Consider the following 25,828-nt stretch of genomic DNA (forward strand, 5'->3'; position numbering starts at 1 on the left):
TGTTCATTCACTTGTATTGAGCTGTAACGGTCGCAATGGCAATGGTAAGTTTGATTGAATTTAGCGACATTTAGTGTTGATAATAATGATGCTTTGACTTGATAGTTTATGTTCGTGTAATAATATGTTTTGTTCCCATTTGCATTATCACTGAGTTGAAATAAAATGGAAACCTTATTACGCAAAGGAAAAGGCTTTGCTTTCAAACTGTGTTTATGCCAGGTCATTGCATTCTCAGGGCATGGAATCGATGGCATGCCCTGAGAATAAACTGGGTTTACATACACATTACAGTGGGTTTTTGTGAACACTGGAATAATACAATTGTAAAAGTAGTTTCATGTCCTTTGATGACAGTCGTTCACCTTTTCGAGTACTAAGTAGACCTCTCCAATCAGTCCACTGACAGGACTCATTTGACTCATTGTACATGACAATTGTCCTGGCTGAAGCAATAGACTTCCGTTCTTGTGTCTGGTCTATTATTCTCGTAGTCACTAAAAACATTTAACACATTTGGGGAACACATTTTAAAATAAAATGTTTAATTGCTTAAGAAACATGTCACTTCAATTCATGGAATATCAGAGCAATACATAAATTAGTACACCCACTTAGAAGAGTGAGCTTTTGAGCCGAACATTTTTCAGAATTTTGACTACACTTGCCTGCTAAACGCAGTTTGTCTTGTAACATTTGCCCAACATTTGTATGAGTATTGAGTTTTTTTTTTAGTACTGTCGTGTATGGAATACCATAGAAAATATGTTCGGAAAGACTCAAGGTTCTCTAAGAAATCTGCTGAGGTGTACTTCTATTGAGCGCTGCACTTTATTGCAGATACTTTGAGTTACTGTGTTGGTACTTCACTTTTCCCTGAATAATAAATACGAAGACTACCATTTAAGGCAATACATGTTTGCATTGATATTATACTGTGCTGTGCCCCGAAAAGCATTTACTTGCAAATTTTCAGCTAAAAATATTAAACTCAAATGTCTCATATTTGGTATTTAAACTATGATCATTAAGCTAGCTGGTTTGCATGATGTTTTGCATCAGACCCGAACAAGAGTAGTGTTATGTGTTTTGCATGTTTCTACAGAATGAGCCTGTCTCCTCCTGGACACTGAGTGTCACCATACTGAGGGCAGAAAACATTCGCTCATCAGACTTTTGTATGTGAGAATATTCTTTTATTTTGAACAGAATAAATGTACATGGTTGTGATATTAATTCTTATGAATATGTCATTCGTATTTTTAAAATTCAAGTCTGTATCTAAATTGCCATTCTAAATTGCCTAAAATTTGGGAGACCAAGAAAACTATTTATTATTTTGTCCTAATTGTGTTATTGCTGATCTGTATTTCAGGGTCAGAGTCTGATTGCTACATCACCCTGACTCTCCCACCTGCAATTGTTTTCAAGACAAATACTGTGGCCAACAACAAAAACCCAGAGTGGAACCAAAGCTTTAATTTCAGACTCCATAATAATCTCCAGGTGAGACCTTCAAAGATTCCAAATACATGGAATTTCATGTGAAGAGCAGACACATTGCACAAAATGTAGGAAATAAGTAGACATTTCTTGGGAAAAATTATTATCAACTAACTTAATAAAAATGGTATGGCTTACTGTACATATAGGTATTTATTTTACAAGTATTAGTCTGCACAAAATTTTTTTTAACAAATGCAGGGATCTAGGCAACAAAAGATTGAGTGTCCCGAGCCTGAGTCTTGGGGGAGTGATGATGCTCAAGAAGTTGTGTTGCATCTTTTCAACATCATTATCGCTGTTGCTCGGTGGAATCCTCGCATCTCCCAAACAATCACTTTTCAGAAAACCCCCCAAAAAGCATTTTTGATGAGCCATTATTTAGTGATGCACTGAACGTTCGCCCACCAAATATTTCCAACCAAAAATGTCCAAAAAGTACATTTTTGGTTTTCGTCCGAAAGACTGTTGCCGTCAAAATAAAAAGGGAGAAATAGGATTTTGGGATGATGCAGGCAAAGCACGCGGTTGTGTATGCTATATTTATATTAAAAAAAAAAAAAAAAAAAAAAAACTAACGCCACTTAGACGTTGAACAATCTCCCTGCTTTCTGCTGTTTGTATCGGGGAATGCTTGTTGCACGCTATTTTGCACTGCCCCAGCTACCTACGAGCTATGGCCAGCTAGCTAAAGCTGTACCTGGATTGCTGATCACAACCAGAGAAAAATACCCATTGAGGCCAGTCTGGTTGGTGCCCGTGACGCCCAACACGAGATCGCTCACACCCCTCTGCACAACAGCTGTGATGCCAGGTGCATGAGGAATGTTGAGGCCACTCAAGGTTGGAAGACAGGTGCAGGATGTGCAGGGTCGGAAGATGCCCGTGTCAGAACAGTGTTGAAAGGCAGAAGCATGGCGTGCAGAATCATAAAAGGGTCAGGGTGTGGCCACAAGACGTGCGCCACGGTGCAGAAGGGTGGGTGACTGGCCGCAGCACGTGCAATGCCAGGACGGGATCGGGAGGTGGACGCAGGAAGTGCACAACAGGAACAGATTTGGAAGGCAGCCGCAGGACGTGCGCGATCAGAACAGGTTCGGAATGTGGCTGCAGGACGTGCGCTGGAGCGGGTTCCAAAGGTGGTAATGCTCTTGTCATAATTTTAAAATGAGGGCAATTCAGAAAAATTGTTCTAGAAATGAATTTCTGCAGGTTGGCAGCTCTGCAGACATAGCTACTGTATAAATGCAATTTTATTGATAATTGGCATAGTAATTTAACTTGGTGTTTTGGTTTCTTCATTTGGTGCAAAACTACCAGCAAGAGCAAGACATTTTGAACACTTTAGAATAGGTCAGCATCCATCCATCCATCCATCCATCCATCCTCCGCTTATCGAAGGTCATGTCGTGGGGTAGCAATTTCAGCGAGAAAGCCCCAACTTCCCTCTCTCCGGCCACTTCGTCCAGCTCTTCCGGGGGGATCCTGAGGTTTGTATCTTTGTTCTTTCAGTCATGACCTACTGCCCGTGACCATAGGGTAGGGATGTACAGTAGCTCGACAGGCAAATCAGACGTCTTGCCAGTCCGCCTGTTCATGCCTCAATCCATTGTTCCCTCACTCATGAGCAAGATACTTGAATCCTCCACTTTGGGAAGGTTCTCATCCCCCACCTGGAGAGGGCACTCCACCGTTTTTCAACAAAGTTGGAATGGTTGTAGAACTGCTTCACACTTGGCTGAAAATTGCTCCAGTAAGAGTTGAGGATTGTGGCATGATGAAGCCAACACAACCACATCATGCCGACGAATATTCTCATTCATCCAGGTCATTTCATTCTCAGGGCATTGAATCAATCGCAACTGGAATGTTATGGTTGTCTGAAAAGACCCTTTGCCTCTCAGCCGAGCAGGCTTCATCAGTTAATGCAACAAGGCTTAGTTAGGACAACACGAGCCTGACTTGGTGTGGACTGTCCCTTATTTGCATTCCAAAAGAATGATACCATGTGTGGTTTTGCGTGGCATAAATAGGAGATTCTCCACACCAAGCCTACTCGGATGACAGGTGAAACGTCTTCTAAGAGAATAAGAAAAGTCCAGTTATGATCAATTAAATGCCCTCAGAAAGAATCATATCGAAAATATTTAGAGACGTAATACTGACGTGACCAAATTGGACCCCCTCAATGCCTTGGCTGAGCCTAGGAATTCTGTCCATAAAGGTTGTGAACAAAATTGGTGAAAAAGGGCAGTCTTGGCGGAGTCCAACCCTCACTGTAAACGAATCCCCCTTCCTGCTGGTAATGCGGACCACACTCTGATACCGGTTGTAAAGGGACCGAACAGCCCGTGTTAGGGGTCGGATACCCCATACTCTTGGAGCACTTCCCACAATACCTAGCAGGGTTTTCCACATGTACAAACCCAATTCCAATGAAGTTGGGACATTGTGTGAAACAAATAAAAACAGAATACAATGATTTGCCAATCATGTTCAACCTATATTTAATTGAGTACAAAGACAAGATATTTAATGTTCAAACTGATCAACTTTATTGTTTTTAGCAAATAATAATTATCTTGGAATTGTATGGCTGCAACACGTTCCAAACAAGCTGGGACAGATGGCAAAAAAGACAGAGAAAGTTGAGGAATGCTCATCAAACACCTGTTTGGAACATCCCACAGGTGAACAGGCTCATTGGGAACAGGTGGGTGCCATGATTGGGTAGAAAAGGAGCTTCATTCCCAAGCAAAGATGGGGCGAGGTTCACCTCTTTGTGAACAAGTGCGTGAGAAAATAGTTGAACAGTTTAAGGACAATGTTCCTCAACGTACAATTGCAAGGAATTTAGGGATTTCATCATCTACGGCCCATAATATCATCAAAAGGTTCAGAGAATCTGGAGAAATCACTGCATGTAAGCGGCAAGGCCGAAAACCAACATTGAATGCCCGTGACCTTCGATCCTTCAGGGGGCACTACATCAAAAACCGACATCAATGTGTAAAGGATATCGCCACATGGGCTCAGGAACACTTCAGAAAACCAATGTCAGTAAACACAGTTCGGCGATACATCCGTAAGTGCAACTCAAGATGGCGCCTACCAGTGTGGCCGCCTCGGTAACGCGCTCTCTAGTATTGTCTTCGTTTTTGTGTTTTTCGTCCGTCTTTGGAGACCTTACACGACTCACTTACACAAGGGGAGACCTGCTAACCATCAAGGAGGCTACTCCGGACTTTCTGTCACCAACTTTCGAAAATCCGCTCAGTTTTTTCCCCGAGTTACTCACCGGAGCGGCGTCCGCGGTTTTCGGCGCATGGATGCGGAAGCGGCGCCACAGAGGAAAACGAGCCGGAATTCAGGTGAAACTCCGCAAGAGAGGACACAGATTGGCCTTCCCGTCGATCCACCTCGCGAATGTACGCTCCCTACCCAACAAAATGGACGAGCTTCATCTTCTGTTAAAGACCAGTAAAGACTTCGGACGTTCCGCGGCCATGTGCTTCACGGAGACCTGGCTTTGCGACGCTGTACCCGATGGCGCCGTCACGCTTCCCGGCTTCAACATTCATCGAGCGGACCGCGACATGGAATCATCGGGAAAAACGAAGGGCGGCGGGATATGCCTCCATATAAACGAAAAATGGTGTACGGACGTCACGGTGCTCAGCACACACTGCAGCCCGCATTTGGAGTCGCTGTTTCTGAACTGTAAACCATTTTACGCGCCACGTGAGTTTGCATCGTTTATACTGGCTGGAGTCTATATCACACCGCAAGCTAACACGAACGCCGCATTGCTAACGCTCGCCGAACAAGTCAACGAAATTGAAAAAAAACACCCTGACTCACCCCTCATTATTCTCGGGGACTTTAACAAAGCTAAACTCAACCACGAACTCCCTAAATACAAGCAGCACATCGACTGTCCTACCAGGGAAAATAATACTTTAGACCACTGCTACACTACGGTAAAAAACGCATACCGTGCTATACCTCGTGCAGCCCTGGGCTCGTCTGATCACTGCTTAATTCACTTAATACCGACGTACAAGCAAGTACTTAAATGTGCGAAGCCTACAGTGAAAACAGTCAAAAAGTGGACCAATGAAGCAAAGATGGAACTTCAAAGCTGTTTAGACTGCACAGACTGGAGTGTCTTTGAAAATTCAGCTGGCAGCCTGGATGAATATACGGACACTGTCACATCCTATATCAGTTTCTGTGAAGAGGTTTGTGTACCAACAAAATCATTTCGGACATTCAACAACAACAAGCCGTGGTTCACTGCTAAACTTAAGCAGCTTCGCCAAGCTAAGGAAGATGCATATCAGAGCGGGGACAGGGCCCTGTATAATCGAGCTAGAAACCAGCTTACTAAAGAAATTAACATTGCAAAGAGGATCTATGCAGCAAAGTTGGAAAAACAGTTTAGCGCGAACGACTCGAAATCAGTCTGGCGTGCATTCCAATCGCTGACTAATTACAAGCGACGATCCCCCCAAGCTGAGAACAATACCACACTAGCCAACGACTTGAATACCTTCTATTGCAGATTTGAAAAGGACAGTTTCACTCCACACACCAACCCGGCCGCACCCGCGACCACAACCACACCTCTGACTTCTGCGTTAACCATCCATGAACAGGATGTGAGACGCATCTTCAAACAACAGAAGATTAACAAAGCAACAGGACCGGACCATGTGTCCCCATCCTGCCTCAAAGTCTGCGCGGACCAGCTCGCTCCAGTCTTCACTCAGATCTTTAACAGATCTTTGGAAATGTGCGAAGTTCCATCCTGCTTCAAACGCTCCACCATCATTCCAGTCCCCAAGAAACCTGCAATCTCTAGTCTGAATGACTACAGGCCTGTCGCTTTGACATCTGTGGTCATGAAGTCCTTTGAACGTCTCGTGCTGGACCACCTCAAGAGTGTCACAGGTCCCCTGCTGGACCCCCTGCAGTTTGCCTACCAAGCGAACAGGTCTGCGGATGATGCAGTCAACATGGGACTGCACTTCATCCTAGAACACCTCGACAGTGCAGGGACCTACGTGAGGATCCTGTTCGTGGACTTCAGCTCAGCGTTCAACACCATCATCCCTGAACTCCTTTCAACCAAGCTTCTCCAGCTCAGCGTCTCACCTGCCATCTGCCAGTGGATTTACAGCTTTCTGACGGGCAGGACACAGCAGGTCAGGCTGGGGGAGGCCACCTCATCCACACGCAGCATCAGCACTGGGGCGCCCCAAGGTTGTGTCCTCTCTCCGCTGCTCTTCTCTCTCTACACGAACGACTGCACCTCAGCGAACCCGACTGTCAAGCTCCTGAAGTTTGCAGATGACACCACTGTCATCAGCCTCATCAAGGACGGTGACGAGTCTGCATATCGACAGGAAGCGGAGCGGCTGGAGCTGTGGTGCGGGCGACACAACCTGGAGCTGAACACGCTCAAGACGGTAGAGATGATCGTGGACTTCAGGAGGCATCCTTCGCCACAGCTGCCCCTCACGTTGTCCAGCTGCCTTGTGTCAACCGTCGAGACCTTCAAGTTCCTGGGAATTACAATCTCTCAGGACCTGAAGTGGGCGAACAACATCAACTCCGTCCTCAAAAAGGCCCAGCAGAGGATGTACTTCCTGCGGCTTCTGAGAAAGCACGGCCTGCCACCGGAGCTGCTGAGACAGTTCTACACAGCGGTCATCGAATCGGTCCTGTGTTCTTCCATCACAGTCTGGTTTGGTGCTGCTACAAAAAAGGACAAACTCCGACTGCAACGGACAATCAAAACTGCTGAAAGGATTGTCGGTACCCCCCTACCCACCATTGAGGACTTGCACGCTGCCAGAACTAAGACAAGGGCGTGCAAAATCCTCTCGGACCGTCTGCACCCCGGTCACCAGCTCTTCCAGCTCCTTCCCTCAGGTAGGCGCTACCGATCAACGCTAACTAGAACTAGTAGACATTCCAACAGCTTCTTCCCTCTTGCGATCAACTTCTTAAACACCTAACCTATAATTCCATTACAACAAGCTGGCAATTTTTTGACTTGAGTTCGTTGTCACATTTCTGTGGGGCCAATTATTTATTACTTGTGCACTCACTGTAGTTGTCTCGCCATGCTGCACTATTTGCATATACTGGCCACTCATGCCAGAGTAGCATCTGCTCCATTTGCACACTGATTGAGGAGTATCTGTAACATTTGCACAACCGACATTGTCCCAGATGATCGCACTACTTGTCACTTTAAACCGCATACACTCCTTGAAGTCTCAGCGCCCTTTGCACAATGGTCATTGCACCGGACTATTGCAATATTAGTCGTTCGAACTGCTCTAAGTGCTAGAGGACTCTGCATCTTTTTGCACAATTGTTTTTTGTCAATGTCTTTATGTCCCCAAAGTGTTCTGTAAATTGACTGTTTGTTGTACTAGAGCGGCTCCAACTACCGGAGACAAATTCCTTGTGTGTTTTGGACATACTTGGCAAATAAAGATGATTCTGATTCTGATTCTGATTAAAACTATGCAAAGCAAAAGCCATTTATCAACAACACACGGAAACGCCGCCGGCTTCTCTGGGCCTGAGCTCATCTAAGATGGACTGACGCAAAGTGGAAAAGTGTTCTCTGATCCGACGAGTCCACATTTCAAATTGTTTTTGGAAATTGTGGACGTCGTGTCCTCCAGGCCAAAGAGAAAAAGAACCATCCGGACTGTTATGGACGCAAAGTTCAAAAGCTGACATCTGTGATGGTATGGGGCTGTGTTAGTGCCAATGGCATGGGTAACTTACACATCCTGTGAAGGCACCATTAATGCTGAAAGGTACATACAGGTTTTGGAGAAACATATGCTGCCATCCAAGCAACGTCTTTTTCATGGACGCCCCTGTTTATTTCAGCAAGATAATGCCAAACCACATTCTCCACGTGTTACAACAGCGTGGCTTCGGAGTAAAAGAGTGCGGGTACTAGACTGGCCTGCCTGCAGTCCAGACCCGTCTCCCGTTGAAAATGTGTGGCGCATTATGAAGCGTAAAATACGACAACAGAGACCCCGGACTGTTGAACAGCTGAAGCTGTACATCAAGGAAGAATGGGAAAGAATTCCACCAACAAAGCTTCAATAATTAGTGTCCTCAGTTCCCAACCGTTTATTGAATGTTGTTAAACATGATCCTGGCCCAGCTTTTTTGGAATATGTTGCAGCCATAATATTCCAAGTTAATGAATATTTGTTAAAAACAATAAGGTTTATCAGTTTGAACATTAAATATATTGTCTTTGTAGTGTATTCAATTAAATATAGGTTGAACATGATTTGCAAATCATTGTATTCTGTTTTTATTTATGTTTAACACAACGTCCCAACTTCATTGGAATTGGGGTTGTACATTTATGAGTGGCAGGCTGCCACAATTGAATTTTGCCCGCCGATTTTGGCTTTTTCTGCGTGGAAATTGTGCCGTGATGGACTCCTTTTGTGTGTCTGCTAATGATCCATACCACCGATTTTCTTTCTGCGACCATACTGAAATTACGGTTTCGCTAATGACTAAAGTATCACAAGTATTGATATTTAATTTTGAGACACGATCTTCTGGTATCAGCAACATCGACATTTCAGACAGTATCGATCCTTCCCTTTGCCAGTGACGCTGCTCCAGCCGGCGTAATGGTGTCTCATCACAGCACAATCGGTACGGTTTTCGTTGGTATTTGTGTGTATTTTCGCTTGTAAAGGCCTGCGTACAGTCTTCAGGACCTTTTGAGTTTAGGATTTTGCCGCCAACCAAAGCTGCACTGCCGAGCACGATGCATCCCCCCCCAACATGTAAATTGACTCCTTTGTCCACAGTTAAACAGTTTTAAAATGATGTAAATGATCTTTTTGAAACAAATAAGGATACAGTATACTTTATATCCATCCATTTTCCGAGCTGCTTCTCCTCACTAGGGTCGCGGGCGTGCTGGAGCCTATCCCAGCTATCATCGGGCAGGAGGCGGGGTACACCCTGAACTGGTTGCCAGCCAATCGCAGGGCACATAGAAACAAACAACCAATTCACACTCACATTCACACCTACGGGCAATTTAGAGTCTCCAATTAATGCATGTTTTTGGGATGTGGGAGGAAACCGGAGTGGCCCGGAGAAAACCCACGCAGGCACGGGGATAACATGCAAACTCCACACAGGTGGGGCCGGGGATACTGTATATGCAACTGTTAAGTCTCATGTCCACCATTAATACAAGACAGCGTCAGCTCAGCATCCCACTTGACTTCATATGGCCACAGGATTTGTACTGTAAAGCCACTTAAAGTTCTGCTCATTTGCTGACAAAGAAACATTTTATATTCAAATCACACTCATAGTTTTTTCCCTGATTGTAACCCATCCTATATATGCTGATATTAAGGGATGCTCCTATTACATTCACTTTAAGTACAGCATTTATAAAAAGTGAAAAAAGCAGAATACATACATGTAAACAGATACATGCCTTTTGTTATGCTTTGCTTTTATCTGAAGTTTCCATTGTCTTTTAAAATTATAATTACATATAAACATATATAAAAAAAGATATAACCCGTTTAGTCAGCCACTGCTTGTTGCAGACAAACTTCATCTTCACAGTAAAATATTTTTCAGATATAACTGGAGTCACTGTTGAATTTATTATATACAAATCTATGGTATGCCAATTACGTGAGACTACAAACATCATGCTTGGTCCAGTGCTACCAATGGAAAAGTTGGTGTAGAGCCCTGTAAAAGTGTTTGATTTTACATTTGTTTGTTTATTGAAATGATTGTATTTTTTATCTTGAAATATTTTATTTCTTATAAGATATTCGGTAAGTGCGCGTTTAATTTTAACCCCCACCCAATCTGAAAACCCCCGGCCAGGCGCCGGATACCCACTATCACAAATCGATTTCGGTCCTGAGATCTCCCGGGAGTATTATACCCCCAGGGGAACAGAGGCTCGAACGCCTTCTCCAAGTCCACAAAGGAAACGTAGTCTTGTTGGGCGAACTCCCATGCACCGCACCCCTGCTGAGGGTGTAGAGCTGGTCCAGTGTTCCACAGCCAGGATGATAACCACACTGCCGCTCCTGACTCTGAGATTAGATTTCCCAATGGACCTTCCTCTCCAGAACCCCTGAAAAGACCTTACCAGGGAGCCTGAGGAGTGTCACCACCCCGGTAGTTGGAACACACCCTCCGGTCCCTTCTTAAAAAGAGGGACCACCACCAGTCTGCCAATCCAGAGGCAAAGCCTTTAGGAACTTCAGGCGGATCTCACTCACCCCTGGGGTCCTGGCACAAAGCGCTTTTTGAACCACCTCGGTAACCTCAAGTTCAGCGATAAGAGAGCCTACCTCGATGTGCCAAGACTCTGCTTCCTCACAGGAAGGCATGTTAGTGGAATCGAGGTGGTCTTCAAAGTATTCCCCTTCCAATTCACCACATGTCGAATTGAAGTCAGCAGCGCCTGTCCCCACTTGACACAGTGTTGGTGTCACATGGTGCACTGCTTCCCCCTCCTGAGACACCGGATGTGGACCAGAATTTCTTCAAACCCTTCCAAAAGCCTCCATGGCCTCACCAAAATCCTCCCAGACCAATTATTTATTTTTGCCTCAGCGACCACCAAAGCTGCATTCCGCTTGGCCAGCCGGTACCCATCAGCTGCATCCTGGAGTCCCCACAGGCCAGAAGGACCGATAGGACTCTTTCTTCAGCTTGACTGCATCCAGGACAGACACAGACCACCTTACAGCAACAACTGCGGTCAGCCGCCTCAATAATGGAGGCAAGGAACATGACCCACTTGAACTCAATGTTTCCCGCCCCCCCCCCGGGACGTGGTTTAAGTTCGGCCAGAGCTGGGAGTTGAAACTCCTTCTCGCAGTGGACTCTGCCAGACGTTCCAAGCAGACCCTCAAAATACATTTGGGTCTGCCAAGTCAGACCGGCATCTTCGCCACCATTGGGGGCAACACACCACCAGGTGGTGATTGGTTGCCAGTCCCACTGTCTGATACAAGTCCGATGACGTGTCCACAAAGTCAATTATCGAAGACTCACCTATCATTATCGTTGGGGCCTTGAACAAAGCTAAACTCAACCAAGAACTCCCTAAATACGACGAGGACATGGACTGTCCTACCAGGGAAAACAACATTCTTGACCATTGCTATACTACGCGAAATGACGCAAACAGTGCTTACCCGCGTGCACCTCTGGGCTCATCTGATCACTGCTTAATTCACTTAATACAAACATACAGGCAAAAACTTACTGTAAATGGGCAAAGCCTTCTTGTGAAAACACTGACGAAGTGGACCAATGAAGCAAAGATAGAACTGCAAAGCTGTTTAGATTGCACAGACTGGCGTGTCTTTGAAACTTCAACTGGCAGCCTGGATGAATATATGGACACTGTTAAATCCTACATCAGTTTCTGTGAAGATGTGTGTGTACAAACAAAGTCATTTTACACGTTCAATAACAACAAGCCGTGTTTCACCGCTAAACTGAAGCAACTTCGCCAGCCTAAAGAGGGCGCCTATCGAAGTGAGGATAGAGCCCTGTATAAGTGCGCTAGAAACCAGCTGACTAAAGAAATTAACATCACAAAGAGAAATTATGCAGATCAACAAAGCAGCAGGCCCAGACCTTGTGTCCCCATCTTGCGTCAAAGTCTGGTCCAGTCTTCTCCAGTCTTCGCATTTCTTCTCCAGTCTTCACACAGATCTTCAATTGATCTCTGGAACTGTGGAAAGTACCATCATATTTCAAACGCTCCACAATAATCCCAGTCCTCAAAAAACCTGCAATCTTGGGTATGAATGACTAAAAGGCCTGTTGTGTGTGTGTGTGTGTGTGTGTGTGTGTGTGTGTGTGTGTGCGCGTGCGTGTTATACTCGATTTCAGTCTGGTGCACACAAGAGACATATAATGAAATACATTTCACTGCATGTCAATATGTCAGAAACAGTAGTCTTGAATGTTTTCTCTTCTGTTCCCAGACGACTCTCCAGATTAAGATGCATGATGAGGACCTCCTATTTGACGATGTGATTCAAACAATCAGGTTTGATATCAGCACCCTGACAGTAGGGCAGAGGGAAATCAAGGAATTTGCTATCCAGCCACAGGTACAATTGCCAACACTTTGTTCAGTCGGGTTACGTTATCGCAGTGTAAATATTATCTCGGTGGAAAAATCTCGAAACCACACAATCTCAGTCAGCATCATATCATTCACCCCGATTTTGCATAATCCCAATTTTGAGATTAAAGACCCCCAAAATTGAGCAAAAATGACTCGTTAACAAGATGGACAATGAATGAATCGATGAAAAAAATAAATCACCAAGTACTCAGGCTTCAAAATGGTCAAGAATTGAGGCGTTCTTTTACCTTCCAGATGCTTTGGGCATGTCGCATGAGAGCTCTGAAAATCCCGCCTTCCTGGACCTTTCAGATGTCAAATACTTCCTTCTATTACAGGTCATAAGCGGAATTTTCAGCGATGGAGATAACACGCTTTCATAGCGCAACCTATGCAGCCACAGCGCACGGCGCACTACCGGTCCTCATGGATACATTTTTCTCCTTCTCCTCCCTTCTCGTTCCCGCAACGTGTAGTTGGGAAACTGAGGCTGATGGCTGCAATGCTGTTTTACTGAACCTCCGGCGGCTTCTCTAAGCCGCATTCAGGCCGCCAATGGGCGGTGGGCGGCGGATCTCATCCGGTTCGGATGTATTTTTTTCTGAGTTGTGGGCATAGTTCCTGGCCAAGTGCACGCTATACTGGTAGAACTGGGTGAAGTTATTTATGAACAAGGAAGTGCAATTCCACCTAATGGCCACTGCATGGAATAAGGACGCTTTGTGTTTATATTGTGGGGGAGCCGCATCCTCAAGATGTCACGGGGATAGTCTTTAGGCACGCCCAAAAATGTTGAAGAGTTGAGAGTTTTAAACCGTATCTCAACAATTCAGTAATATATTTTTCTCAGTCTTTGCATGTCTTCAGCACTTAAGTTCAAACATATTTCATGTATTTTGAAACAAAATAGCGGCACGGTGGCCGACTGGTTAGAGCGTCAGCCTCACAGTTCTGAGGACCCGGGTTCAATCCCCGGCCCCGCCTGTGTGGAGTTTGCATGTTCTCCCCGTGCCTGCGTGGGTTTTCTCCGGGCACTCCGGTTTCCTCCCACATCCCAAAAACATGCATGAATTGGAGGCTCTAAATTGCCCGTAGGTGTGAATGTGAGTGCGAATGGTTGTTTGTTTGTGTGTGCCCTGCGATTGGCTGGCAACCAGTTCAGGGTGTACCCCGCCTCCTGCCCGATGACAGCTGGGATAGGCTCCAGCAAGCCCGCGACCCTAGTGAGGAGAAGCGGCTCAGAAAATGGATGGATGGATGAAACAAAATATGGATTTTCATTTTGGGGGTCTTTAACAATACCCCTTTACTTTATTCCAAGACTTTCAAATTAGAGGTGGTAACTTGCTTCAATACTAACCCTAAATCCTAAAGAATTCCCAACACTCGTGAGTACTTTAGAATCACACGTTTTTGTTTCGAAAATAGTGGAACTACTCCCAAAAACAAAACAAAAATAATTTCAAGCATATACAAATAATCTCAAGGACTAATTCAATAGATTTACCAATTGCAAAATGGGAAAAAGACCTGTCAGTGTCCACTGGATGCAAATCTGCAGACACAAATTCTCAATGACAAAAAACAGTAATTTACAGCTAATCCAGTGAAAAGTACTCACACGTAGATCACACGTTATACAATATAGGATGCATAAAAAGGGCTAATCTCAATCAGACATGCTGTATGTACTCATTATACTAAAAACATTCCGGACACTTACTTTCATGCTCTTTGGCCTTGTACACCTGTACAGTGCTTCCGATCACTAGATACACAGAAACTCTCCTAAATTTTGAACTGTCAGGTTCCGATCTTCCATAATATTCGTCTGTTGAGTGATCTAAAATTAATAGGCCTCCCAAATAGGGAAGGAGCCAGAGCTGGTGTGTGAGGTCGAGAAGTTCCGACTAGATGTGGTCGGACTCGCCTCCACACAAAGCTTGGGCTCTGGTGCCAGTCCTCCCAAGAGGGGTTGGACTCTCTTCCACTCTGGAGTTGCCCACGGTGAGAGGCGCCGAGCAGGTGTGGGTATACTGATTGCCCCCCCGGCTCAGCGCCTGTACATTGGGGTTCACCCGCTGGACGAAAGGGTAGCCTCCCTCCGCCTTCGTGTGGGGGGATGGGTCCTGACTGTAGTTTGTGCCTATGCACCAAACAGCAGTTATGAGTACTCACCCTTTTTGGAGACTTTTTCATTCTGCTGGGGGACTTCAATCCTCATGTGGGCAAAAGACATTGAGACCTGGACTTCAGTCATTGAGACCTGGACTTCAATCCTCACGTGGGCAAAGACATTGAGACCTGGAAGGGCGTTATTGGGAGGAATGGGGGATGCTTCGGGAGTATGGGGTACCGAACCCCCTGATACGGGCTGTTCGGTCCCTGTACGACCGAAAACAGAGTTTGGTCCCCATATCCGGCAGTAAATCGGACTCATTTCCGGTCGTTTCCAACAGGCGGATTGGTGCAGCGTCTGCAGTGATGCAGACTTTGTATCGGTCTGTTGTGGTAAAGAAGGAGCTAAGCCGTAAGGGGAAGCTCTCGATTTACTTGTCCATCTCCGTTCCTACCCTCACCTATGGTCACGAGCTGTGGGTCGTGACAGAAAGAACAAGATCCCGGATACAAGCGGCCGAAAGGAGTTTCCTCCGCAGGGTGTCCGGGCTCTGCCTTAGAGATAGGGTCATCTGTCATCCGGGAGGATCTCAGAGTAGAGCCGCTGCTCCTCCACATCGAGAGGACACAGATGAGGTGGCTGGGGCATCTGATTCGGATGCCTCCCGGATGCCTCCCTGGTGAGGTGTTCCGGGCACGTCCCACCGGGAGGAGACTCCAGGGACGACCCAGGACACGCTGGAGATACGTCTTTCGGCCAGCCTGGGAACGCCTCGGGATCCCCCCGGAAGAGCTGGATGAAGTGGCTGAGTAGAGGGAAGTCTGGGTGTCCCTGCTAAAGCTACTGCCCCCGCGACCCGACCTCGGATAAGCAGTCGAAAATGGATGGATGGAATTAATTTTTTCATTTTTCTTTGTTATATAGAATTTTTCATTTTTTTTTAAAGAACGGTTATATAATAAACAGATGTCAATATGTGTGTATGGGTATGTGTGGCTCATTAAGAGAAAAAAATAGGGAAAATAATTGTTTATTGATCAAGCTCTTTGTGCTTAGGTTCGCAATATTATTGTTATCCTTCAAAGCACATTGTTAAAAAAATGTTTTAGCTTCTTTTACGTTTTATCGAGACGCTTTATTATTGTGTATTGTTTGGAAAAGTTGAATAAAAAGATTTTTTTTTAAATGATTAAGAATGTTATATATTGTTTTATAAATATTTGGCTGTACCACCTGACATTTTGTTTTTTGTCGTGAACTTAAAAATACTGTTCAAAAAATGAGTTAATACATTTCGAGTTAAGTTAAATGAGACTTCAAATACATTGTTCGGCACTGAAAAATATGCATTACATCTATATTGAAAATCATTTTTAAAAAAATTGATTTTTAGTAGCTTTATTTGACATTGACCTACTGTATATACTGGGCATATGTACCGTATACTTAGTATAGTTTTGATGTAGTCTGCATGTGAACGGGCCGATTATCATATCAAAGTCAATTACGTAATCGCGTGTGTATTCCTCGCCTTATACTGCTATGTATCGTCTATATCTTTAAAGGGTAAACTTTGGATCGCCTTTGACCTGAAGGAGAGGTAACGTTTTTGTTTTGATTTTGACTGTTTAAATGCATGGAAATTCGAGAAATGTGTAAGTTTTGCTCTTTATCGTTTCTTTAGTGACAAGAAAGTTGCCAGTCCGTTCAAAGGCCTTCATTCAGGGGGTAAGACTTCCATCGATGTGCAGCAATAAAGAATGTGAATGTGCTTGTAACAGCGATGAACACATTTTAAATCAACGTAAGATTGTTTAAGCACAAGTCAGGCAAACATTCTAATCCAAGGAGTCCTGGCTCGCCGACATTTACTGTAGATAAATGAGATTATGTGGTCTAGTAGGTACGAGTGGTCTACATCAGAAAATAGTTACAATTCCATGACAGAGTTATCAAGCAGGAAGGTTTTTTTTTTTTTTTTTAAACCCCAGTGAATTATTGAGGAAAGAACATTTTTGTTGAAACTCTATTAAACTGCAAACTGGAATACTGTAGGTACGGTAAAATAACAATTGGTCACTTATGTTATTTCATTTCTCCATGTTGCACTGAAAGCTTGGAGTTATGTTCCGTTGTTTTATTCAAACAAGATAAGTCAATTTTTTTCTGTTGGGTCGTTCAACAGAAGGAAGTGGTTTCTTACTGGAAATTAAATGTTACCGTACTCAAAGTCAAAACAAGCTCTTCCAGCGATTACTGTAAGTACAACATTCTCTTCATGCATTTTGAAGGTCAAACATTGAATCTTAACTTAAATTCCAGTTTCAGAGTCAGACTACTATGTCACTCTTTGTCTTCCTACGGCGACCGCAAGTGCTTTCAACACGACGACAGTGCACAATAAGTGCAATCCGGAGTGGAATGAAACATTCACCTTCAGAGTCCCCTCCCATCTGAAAGTAAGTCCATAGAAAATCAACAGACATCAGATGAAAGGAGGGATATATTGCACATTGCATATATTTCATTGTCTTGACGTGGAGAGCAGAAGAGGAGTTCATGACTGCAGACTGTGAATCATAAGAATGGCCAATGTTTCCTCAGAATGTTTTAGAGATCAAGCTACATGACGAGGACCCCATTTCATATGATGACATCATTTCAACTGTTCTGTTCGATCTCAACAACCTCACGCTTGGGAAGAAAGAAAGAATCGCGTTCAACTTAAATTCTAAGGTAAATGCAAACAATACTTTTGGGGGATCTCAGTCCCGTCTCAAACTCAGGATATATTGTCAAGCCGTTTCAAGACCAGCTACTACTGACAGCAGTGTTTCACCAATACACCGTGGGATTTGTTTGTGAAATAACCAGGATTGTGAATCAGCACATGGGTCATTTTCATGTAATTTGGTCAATAACGGTAAAGACAACAACAAAAAAGTCTAATTTAGCAATTGTTTTTATGCCGACTTGGTTTTATATGATAAATGTCTCCTATGCTGAAACGGCCACGCTTAAAGTCCATCCATTCATTTTCTGAGACGCTTGTCCTCACAAGGGTCGCGGGAGTGCTGGAGCCTATCCCAACTATCATAGGGCAGGAGGTGGGGTACACCCTGAACCGGTTGCCAGCCAATCGCAGGGCACATACAAACAAACAACCATCCGCACTCACATTCACACCTACGGGCAATTTAGAGTCTTCAATTAACCTACCATGCATGTTTTTGGGATGTGGGAGGAAACCGGAGTGCCCGGAGAAAAACCACGCAGGTACGGGGAGAGCATGCATGGGAAAGCTTCTGTGCATTTTGATGGAATGTAAACTGGGACGTGAAGACGCCGTGCAATGGACATTATCATTTTGAATCGCGTCAAAACCAGTGGCCGACCGGCCAGCCGCTCAAGGAAACAGTTGCCAAGCCACGCGCACTGCGCCATAGTTCAGTCGGGTTCGGCTCCGGTGCTCGGTGTGCGCCAGCCTCAACCACCATAATCCGAACCTTAACTCATCCGAAACTGCCGTAACCCCAACCCTAGTCCTAAACCTAACCATCAGAAACGTCTTAGTTTTTTAAAAAAAGGATATTTGGGATGGACATCTCGGTACATCTGCGTAGCCTACCCTTCCCGCGATGCAGGAGCCAATCATGTTGAAGCGGGGCGGGTCTTGCTGAGAAAGGGTGTGGGATTCCTAAGAATGTCTGTGAAATGGGACGTTCCCTTTCCAGCTGTTTCGTATTTTCTAATTTGTTTCGTATTTTGTGAATTGAAGTGTTTTGGTTTTTGTGAATTTGTTTTCTGAAAAGTGTTTCACAATTTGTGATACTGTTTTGCATGCCACCGTAATATAATATATATACACACACCTTAGTACCATTTTGTAGGTACCGGACTTACTGTAGATTCTTTAACCTGGTCTTGGCCTTGACTTAGTGTAATCGAATCAATGTCTTGTTTTTGGTTTATGTGTATTGACTACAACACTAGATCATCGTGAGATGTTCTCTCTGCTAACCCTGACCTTCCCCCCCCCCCCCCCCCCCCCCCCCCCCCCAGACATTGGACCAAATTTTTATTCAACTTGAGATGCTTCACAGGTGATAGACCTTTAACATATTGATAAAATATGTGCTCTCCAATTTAAGAAATACGCTATTTTTATCAAGTCTATCTTTTCAATTTTTTAGTGAGGAGCCCTCGTGTGAATATCTCAGTAATGGCATCCTCATGGTAAGACACGTTAATAGCACCATTATGTGTTCAGCACATTAAGCGATTGTCTATTAACGTGTACATTTCAAATGACCCATTCCGGTGTGACTGTGTGTACGTTCTCTGAACACATGAAACCACCCACATGAGCAGACGATCAATTTCACACATCATTTCATAATTTAACGACACTACACCGGGCAGCAACAAATCAAAAGCAAAACATAAATAAATATTGTAATGTCAAATATCAAACTGTTATATTCTGTTGCGTTGACATGTTCAGTAGTACTTATTAGAATGTCTTATGCATCTTTCCTTTAGGCTGGCCCATTCTCTGTTTTGGACATCAGTGTTGACAATCTTCTAAACAATTATGGTATTGTACAATATGTTAGTGTCTGCCTAGCCAAATAAATTAGAGTGGAATGTACAATTCTGTTCTTGCTCAACGATACACTGCATAAGACTTAAAGTTTACACTTGTCAATGACTCAGTTTGATTGGTCACATTTGTAACATGAATCTTAATATTCACTGACATTACAAACTGTTTTGATATACAATGGTTAGGACAATTCAAAAATGGCCTTCTCGAATGCGAGCAATGGTGACTACTTTTTAAGTTATGACAAACCTTCGCGACTGACGCAGAGATGTAGATGTACAGTATATCCCTGAACATCAAACACAATAAATCAATCAAGATTTTTCTTCCTGCTTTTGATAGATTTTCTGGGTAAAACTATAAAGGTTCATGGTGCCTGTCCTGAGAATCAGAGTTTGTCAGCGAAGGAAATCACCAAGCTGCGTTTCTATGTCAACAGAGATTTGGAAACTGAACTTGGAGTGGCAGTGAGTTTTTGTATAGATAATATAACTTGGGGTTGATTATTTCCTCTGTCAAAGAAATGTACTGTATGTCTTTGTAGTCAGTCTGTATGTTGTGTTGGTATTGGTTCAAGGCTGTGTGGTTTCTCTTGAAACCTGATGCAAGTGGCGGGATTAGAGTCTAGAGTACCTCTGCTTATTGTCTTTCAGTCCTCTGCTGTTGATACCACCTTGAGTTCTACAAGGCTTCAGCCGTTACGACCTGAAGACACGAGCAAAGTGTCCCTTGTCATTGATCAGGTAAGAAATAATTTATGTATCAAAATCCAGGATGATTCAGCACAAATTTGAACAGCCTCATTCTTGTGAACTGAGGAAATTATAAAGTGAACAATAAAAGTGGTAGAGAAGTAAGTAAAAATATTATATATATATATATGAATTAACTGTGGCTAATCAAATTTTTGGGAAAAAGTTCATGTTCACTGACCGCACACAAGGCCAATTACCTCCAGTCCTGTTCAACCAAGAAATCCCTTCGATAGAACATGTCGGGCAAAAGATCTCAAAAAGCTGCTCCAAAATGCCACAATCCAAAGTAATTAAAGAACAGATGAGACAAAGTAATTGACATCTATCAATCTGTGGAGGGTTACAAAGCAATTTCTAAAGCTTTAGGACTCCAGCAAACCAAGAGCAATTATCCACAAATGGAGAAATCATGTAACAGTAGTGAACCTTGCCAGGAGTGGCCGACCTACCCAAATTGCCCCAAGAGCACAGCCACCACTCATCCAGGAGGTCAGAAAGCAACCTCCAAATAAAATTTCGCTTCGGGCCCCAATTTGGTCAGGGGTAGCCTTTTGTATGTGTCACACACACACACACACATATTTATAAATATCACATATATATATATATATATATATATAAAAATATCATATATATACACACACACATGCGGAATTTTTACCCATTCATCCAGGAGCATAGTTGTGGGGTCACACACTGATGTTGGATGTGAAGAACTGACTCACTGCCCAGTCAAAATTGATCAAAGGTGTTCTGTCGAGTTGAGGGCAGGACTCTGTGCAGGCCAGTCAAGTTAATCTATACCAAATACTCTCATCCATGTCTTGGACCTTGGTTTGTGCACTGGTGTCCAGACATGTTGGAACAGTAAAGGGTAATTCCTAAACCTTTTGACTGTACAAAATCTCTTGCTGAAGCATTCAGATTTCCTTTCACTGAGGTAATATTTTGGACATCTTCAACTTTGTGGGAACAGTTTGGACATGGTCCCTTCCTGTTCCAACACGGCTGTGCATCAGTGCACAAATCAAGGTTCATCCAGTATACATACAGTATATATGAGCTGCGACTCACTGGAGACCATTTCAGGGTGCAGTGCGCCTTTCACCCAAAATCAGCTGTGTGTGATAAAGATAAGTGATATTAAGAATGGATAGGGATGGGTGGCTATATATATGTAGCGATTATGTATGAAATACAAATTTTAATTAATTTAGGATAAAGTAATAACCCAGGAGCGACGTTTGCGTTACTTCCGGCTTTTCGTAAATTTGCTTCGATTGTTAAAATCAAACTAATGTCTCGAAAAGGGCACCATGTAAAATTTTTCAAGTTGAACTTTAGGCGAAGTGACGACAAACCTTTTTAAATCAGTCTCATGATCTGTAGGTTGCTACACTGTACGGCATTTTGAGTCCGAGGTCGCAGAGGTTTACTCAAATTCATAACACACACAAAATACGACCACGTTTGGAATTTTATGGTATATTTAATGAAATACACAACTACAATAAGCAAATAACTCCAAGGGTAAACGAATGGAAGAGAATGAGGCGTACGAAAATGGAAAAGAGGACATCGTGTGTGGTCGCTGGGCTAAACTAAATGAGCGTGTGAGCGTTTAATGCGTTGACTCAGAGCGAGAGAAGGCAAAGTTGGGATTTATGAAGCGAGTAATTTCCCCACAATGACTACGCGCTGATGTTGTACATCATAGCAAGGATTGCAGTGTCGACTCACGAACGCAGATCAGCTGTGGCCTCATGGACAAAGACTTGTGTGGATTTCCGCCTAAAACATGGCGTATGCTCAAATCCAGAAAACGTCGTACGCACAAAAACATTCCGATGTATGAAACTCTGCATACTCATGAATCCAAGCACATTTCCTTCATACATTCCAATCAACGTGGAAATGAGCGCAGATGTTGGAGTAGCCGACTCCACCCTGTCCACGCCCAAAAAGCCACAGCCATAAGTATTCAGACCCTTCGCTCAGTATTTAGTAGATGCACCTTTTCGACCTAATACAGCCATGTGTTTGGGGATCCTCGGCCATTCCTCCTTGCAGATCCTCTCCAGTTCTCTCAGGTTGGATGGTGAACGTTGGTGGACAGCCATTTTCAGGTCTCTGCAGAGATGCTCAATTGTGTTTAAGTCAGGGCTCTGGCTGGGCCATTCAAAAACAGTCACAGAGTTGTTCCAAAGCCACTCCTTTGGTATTTTAGCTGTGTGCTTAAGGTCATTGTCTTTTTTGAAGATGACCCTTCGGCCCAGTCTGAGGTTCTGAGCACTCTGGAGAAGGTTTTCTTCCAGGATATCCCTGTACTTGGCCACGTTCATCTTTCCTTCAATTGGAACCAGTCGTCCTGTCCCTGCAGCTGAAAAACACTTTACTGTTGGGACTTTTTGTAACCATGGCCATTTGTGTGCCTTGCCACAATTCTGTCTCTGAGCTCTTCAGGCAGTTCCTTTGACCTCATGATTCTCATTTGCTCTGACATGCACTGTGAGCTGTAAGGTCTTATAAAGGCAGGGGTGTGGCTTTCCTAATCAAGTCCAATCAGTATAATCAAACACAACTGGACTCCAATGAAGGTGTAGAACCATTTTAAGGATGATCAGAAGAAATTGATAATATATGAGTGTCACAGCAAAGGGTCTTAATACTTATGGCTGTGTGATATTGCAGTTTTTCTTTTTTAATAACTCAGCAAAAATTTCAACAATTACGCTTTTTTTTCCTGTCAATATGGGCTGCTGTGTACATTAATGAGGAACAAACGGAACTTAAATGATTTGAACAAATGGCTGCAATAATACAAAAAGCGAAAAATTGAAGGGGATCTGAAAACATTTTATACCCACTGTATGAGTAAGTTTATAAAAAATAAAAAAATAAAAACTTGGTGGAAAATTGGTTGTAATGACTGGTGTTTCCCCTCCACCACAGGATACGGTGGATTTAAAGGTTGAGACACATGAATGGTAAACATCCTTCTTTTTTTATGTGCTCTAAATATGAAAGTAGGAAATGTCGATTAACTGACTAGCCGTATTTACAACCGTTTTCTTTTTCCCCCATGAAAATCTGCAGGGTCCATGACCAAATTGCAGTTCGTCTGGATTTTGACATTCCACAACAAGAGAAAGAGTCTTTGAAGAAGAGGAAGCTCATTGTCGGTCAGAATATGCAAAAGCTCCTTGGCCTTGCATCTCCACCATCACCAGACCAGGTACAGAACTATGTTATGATGTTAAGTAAACAGTACATCCTTGACTTTGGGCACAATTTACAGTATATTTTAATCACTGTCAAAAATTTAATTGTTGGCACTTTTCATATGATGGCCAGTGTGCGCACTCTTACCCAGAGGTCCTCATTCAAGATATTCTTCTTAATGGTGCCTTTAGATCGATGGACATAACCTACAGGATTGGTGAGGAAAAATGCGTTGAATGCCAAGGCTTATGTTTTCGCTGCAGTTATTGTTATCAAAATATCCACCCATTATTTTGGCAGCAAACTGTTTGGTGACTACTTCAGTGATCTGAATTAAGGTCTTCCTGGACAGCCCCAGAGACATTTAGTTATTAGGTTATTTTAACGGGAGTCGCTTACTGGATATAACCACACCAAAGATGTGGTGCAGTGTTAGAGGTGGCTGTCCTTCTTTGGGCACGATATCAGAATCTTAGAAATATATAGAAATATAATATAAACTGTGGAATCTTTAAACCACGGGTGTCAAAGTTTAGGTTAGTTTAGGGGCCACATATAGCCTAATTTGATAATCAAGCCCTATGGGGGGGCGCAAGCCAGTGCAAACTGTCGGTCGGTCCCAAGCCTGGATAAATGCAGAGGGTTGCGTCAGGAAGGGCATCCGGCTTAAAACTTTGCCAAACAAATATGAGCGTTCATCCAAAGAATTCCATACCGGATCGGTCGTGGCCCGGGTTAGCAATGTCCGCCACCGGCGCCGTCAACCTGCAGGGCACCGTTGGAAATTCAGCTACTGTGGGTCGAAGTCGAAGAAGAAGAAGAGGTGGAAAATGGGTTCTTTGGCAGAAAGAGAAGAGGAAAGCACCGAGCCTAGAACTGAATGTGGGGACTTTGAATGTTGGGACTATGACAGGAAAATCTCGGGAGTTGGTTGACATGATGATGAGGAGGAAGGTTGATATATTGTGTGTCCAGGAAATCAGGTGGAAAGGCAGTAAGGCTAGAAGTTTAGGGCAGCGTTTACATTATTTTACCATGGTGTAGATGGGAAGAGAAATGGAGTCGGGGTTATTTTAAAAGAAAAGTTGGCTCAGAATGTCTTGGAGGTGAAAAGAGTATCAGATCGAGCAATGAAGCTGAAACTTGAAATTGAGGGTGTTATGTGTAACGTGATTAGTGGCAAGAACATAGCGTGACCTACAAGAGCGTAGGTAGAAGCACGCAGGTGGATTACATCTTGTGCAGACGATTGTCATCTGAAAGAGATTACCGACTGTAAGAATCAGAATCATCTTTATTTGCCAAGTATGTCCAAAACACACAAGGAATTTGTCTCCGGTAGTTGGAGCCGCTCTAGTACAACAGACAGTCAATTGACAGAACACTTTGGGGACATAAAGACATTGACAAAAAACAATTGTGCAAAAAAGATGCAGAATGACTAATATTGCAATAGTCCGGTGCAATGACCATTGTGCAAAGGGCGCTGAGACTTCAAGGAGTGTATGCGGTTTAAAGTGACGAGTAGTGCGATCATCTGGGACAATGTTGGTTGTGCAAATGTTACAGATACTCCTCAATCAGTGTGCAAATGGAGCAGATGCTACTCCGGCATGAGTGGCCAGTATATGCAAATAGTGCAGCATGGCGAGACAACTACAGTGAGTGCACAAGTAATACATAATTGGCCCCACAGAAATGTGACAACGAACTCAATTCAAAAACTTTCCAGCTTGTTGTAATGGAATTATAGGTTAGGTGTTTAAGAAGTTGATCGCAAGAGGGAAGAAGCTGTTGGAATGTCTACTAGTTCTAGTTTGCGTTGATCGGTAGCGCCTACCTGAGGGAAGGAGCCGGAAGAGCCGGTGACCGGGGTGCGGACGGTCCGAGAGGATTTTGCATGCCCTTGTCTTAGTTCTGGCAGCGTGCAAGTCCTCAACGGTGGGAAGGGGGGTACCGACAATCCTTTCAGCAGTTTTGATCGTCCGCTGCAGTCGGAGTTTGTCCTTTTTTGTAGCAGCACCAAACCAGACTGTGATGGAAGAACACAGGACCGATTCGATGACCGCTGTGTAGAACTGTCTCAGCAGCTCCGGTGGCAGGCCGTTCTTTCTCAGAAGCCGCAGGAAGTACATCCGCTGCTGGGCCTTTTTGAGGACGGAGTTGATGTCGGTCGCCCACTTCAGGTCCTGAGAGATTGTAATTCCCAGGAACTTGAAGGTCTTGACGGTTGACACAAGGCAGCTGGACAACGTGAGGGGCAGCTGTGGCGAAGGATGCCTCCTGAAGTGGTAGGTAGTGGTAGGGGAGAGTGTGGCTAGACAGCATAGGATGGTGGTGTGTAAGATGACTCTGGTGGTGGGGAGGAAGATTAGGAAGACAAAGGCAGAGAAGAGAACCATGTGGTGGAAGCTGAGACA

General features: G+C 43.9%; 1 protein-coding gene across 1 annotated transcript in view; it reads left to right on the plus strand.

Annotated features, from left to right (window-relative positions):
* Positions 1 to 25,828, plus strand: part of LOC133410117 (cytosolic phospholipase A2 beta-like) — a 40,003-nt gene continuing 14,175 nt past the window's right edge. Inside the window, exons 1-16 of the mRNA XM_061690876.1 lie at positions 1 to 44; positions 1,106 to 1,178; positions 1,376 to 1,506; positions 12,561 to 12,689; positions 16,391 to 16,425; positions 16,510 to 16,570; positions 17,011 to 17,083; positions 17,148 to 17,284; positions 17,430 to 17,561; positions 18,888 to 18,928; positions 19,019 to 19,061; positions 19,368 to 19,422; positions 19,774 to 19,898; positions 20,085 to 20,174; positions 23,139 to 23,173; positions 23,283 to 23,421. Coding sequence (XP_061546860.1) covers positions 36 to 44; positions 1,106 to 1,178; positions 1,376 to 1,506; positions 12,561 to 12,689; positions 16,391 to 16,425; positions 16,510 to 16,570; positions 17,011 to 17,083; positions 17,148 to 17,284; positions 17,430 to 17,561; positions 18,888 to 18,928; positions 19,019 to 19,061; positions 19,368 to 19,422; positions 19,774 to 19,898; positions 20,085 to 20,174; positions 23,139 to 23,173; positions 23,283 to 23,421 — 1,308 coding nt within the window. The 5' untranslated portion in view covers positions 1 to 35. The remainder of the gene's footprint in view (positions 45 to 1,105; positions 1,179 to 1,375; positions 1,507 to 12,560; positions 12,690 to 16,390; positions 16,426 to 16,509; positions 16,571 to 17,010; positions 17,084 to 17,147; positions 17,285 to 17,429; positions 17,562 to 18,887; positions 18,929 to 19,018; positions 19,062 to 19,367; positions 19,423 to 19,773; positions 19,899 to 20,084; positions 20,175 to 23,138; positions 23,174 to 23,282; positions 23,422 to 25,828) is intronic.

This window comes from Phycodurus eques, chromosome 11, assembly GCF_024500275.1.
Source record: "Phycodurus eques isolate BA_2022a chromosome 11, UOR_Pequ_1.1, whole genome shotgun sequence".
Lineage (NCBI taxonomy): Eukaryota > Metazoa > Chordata > Actinopteri > Syngnathiformes > Syngnathidae > Phycodurus > Phycodurus eques.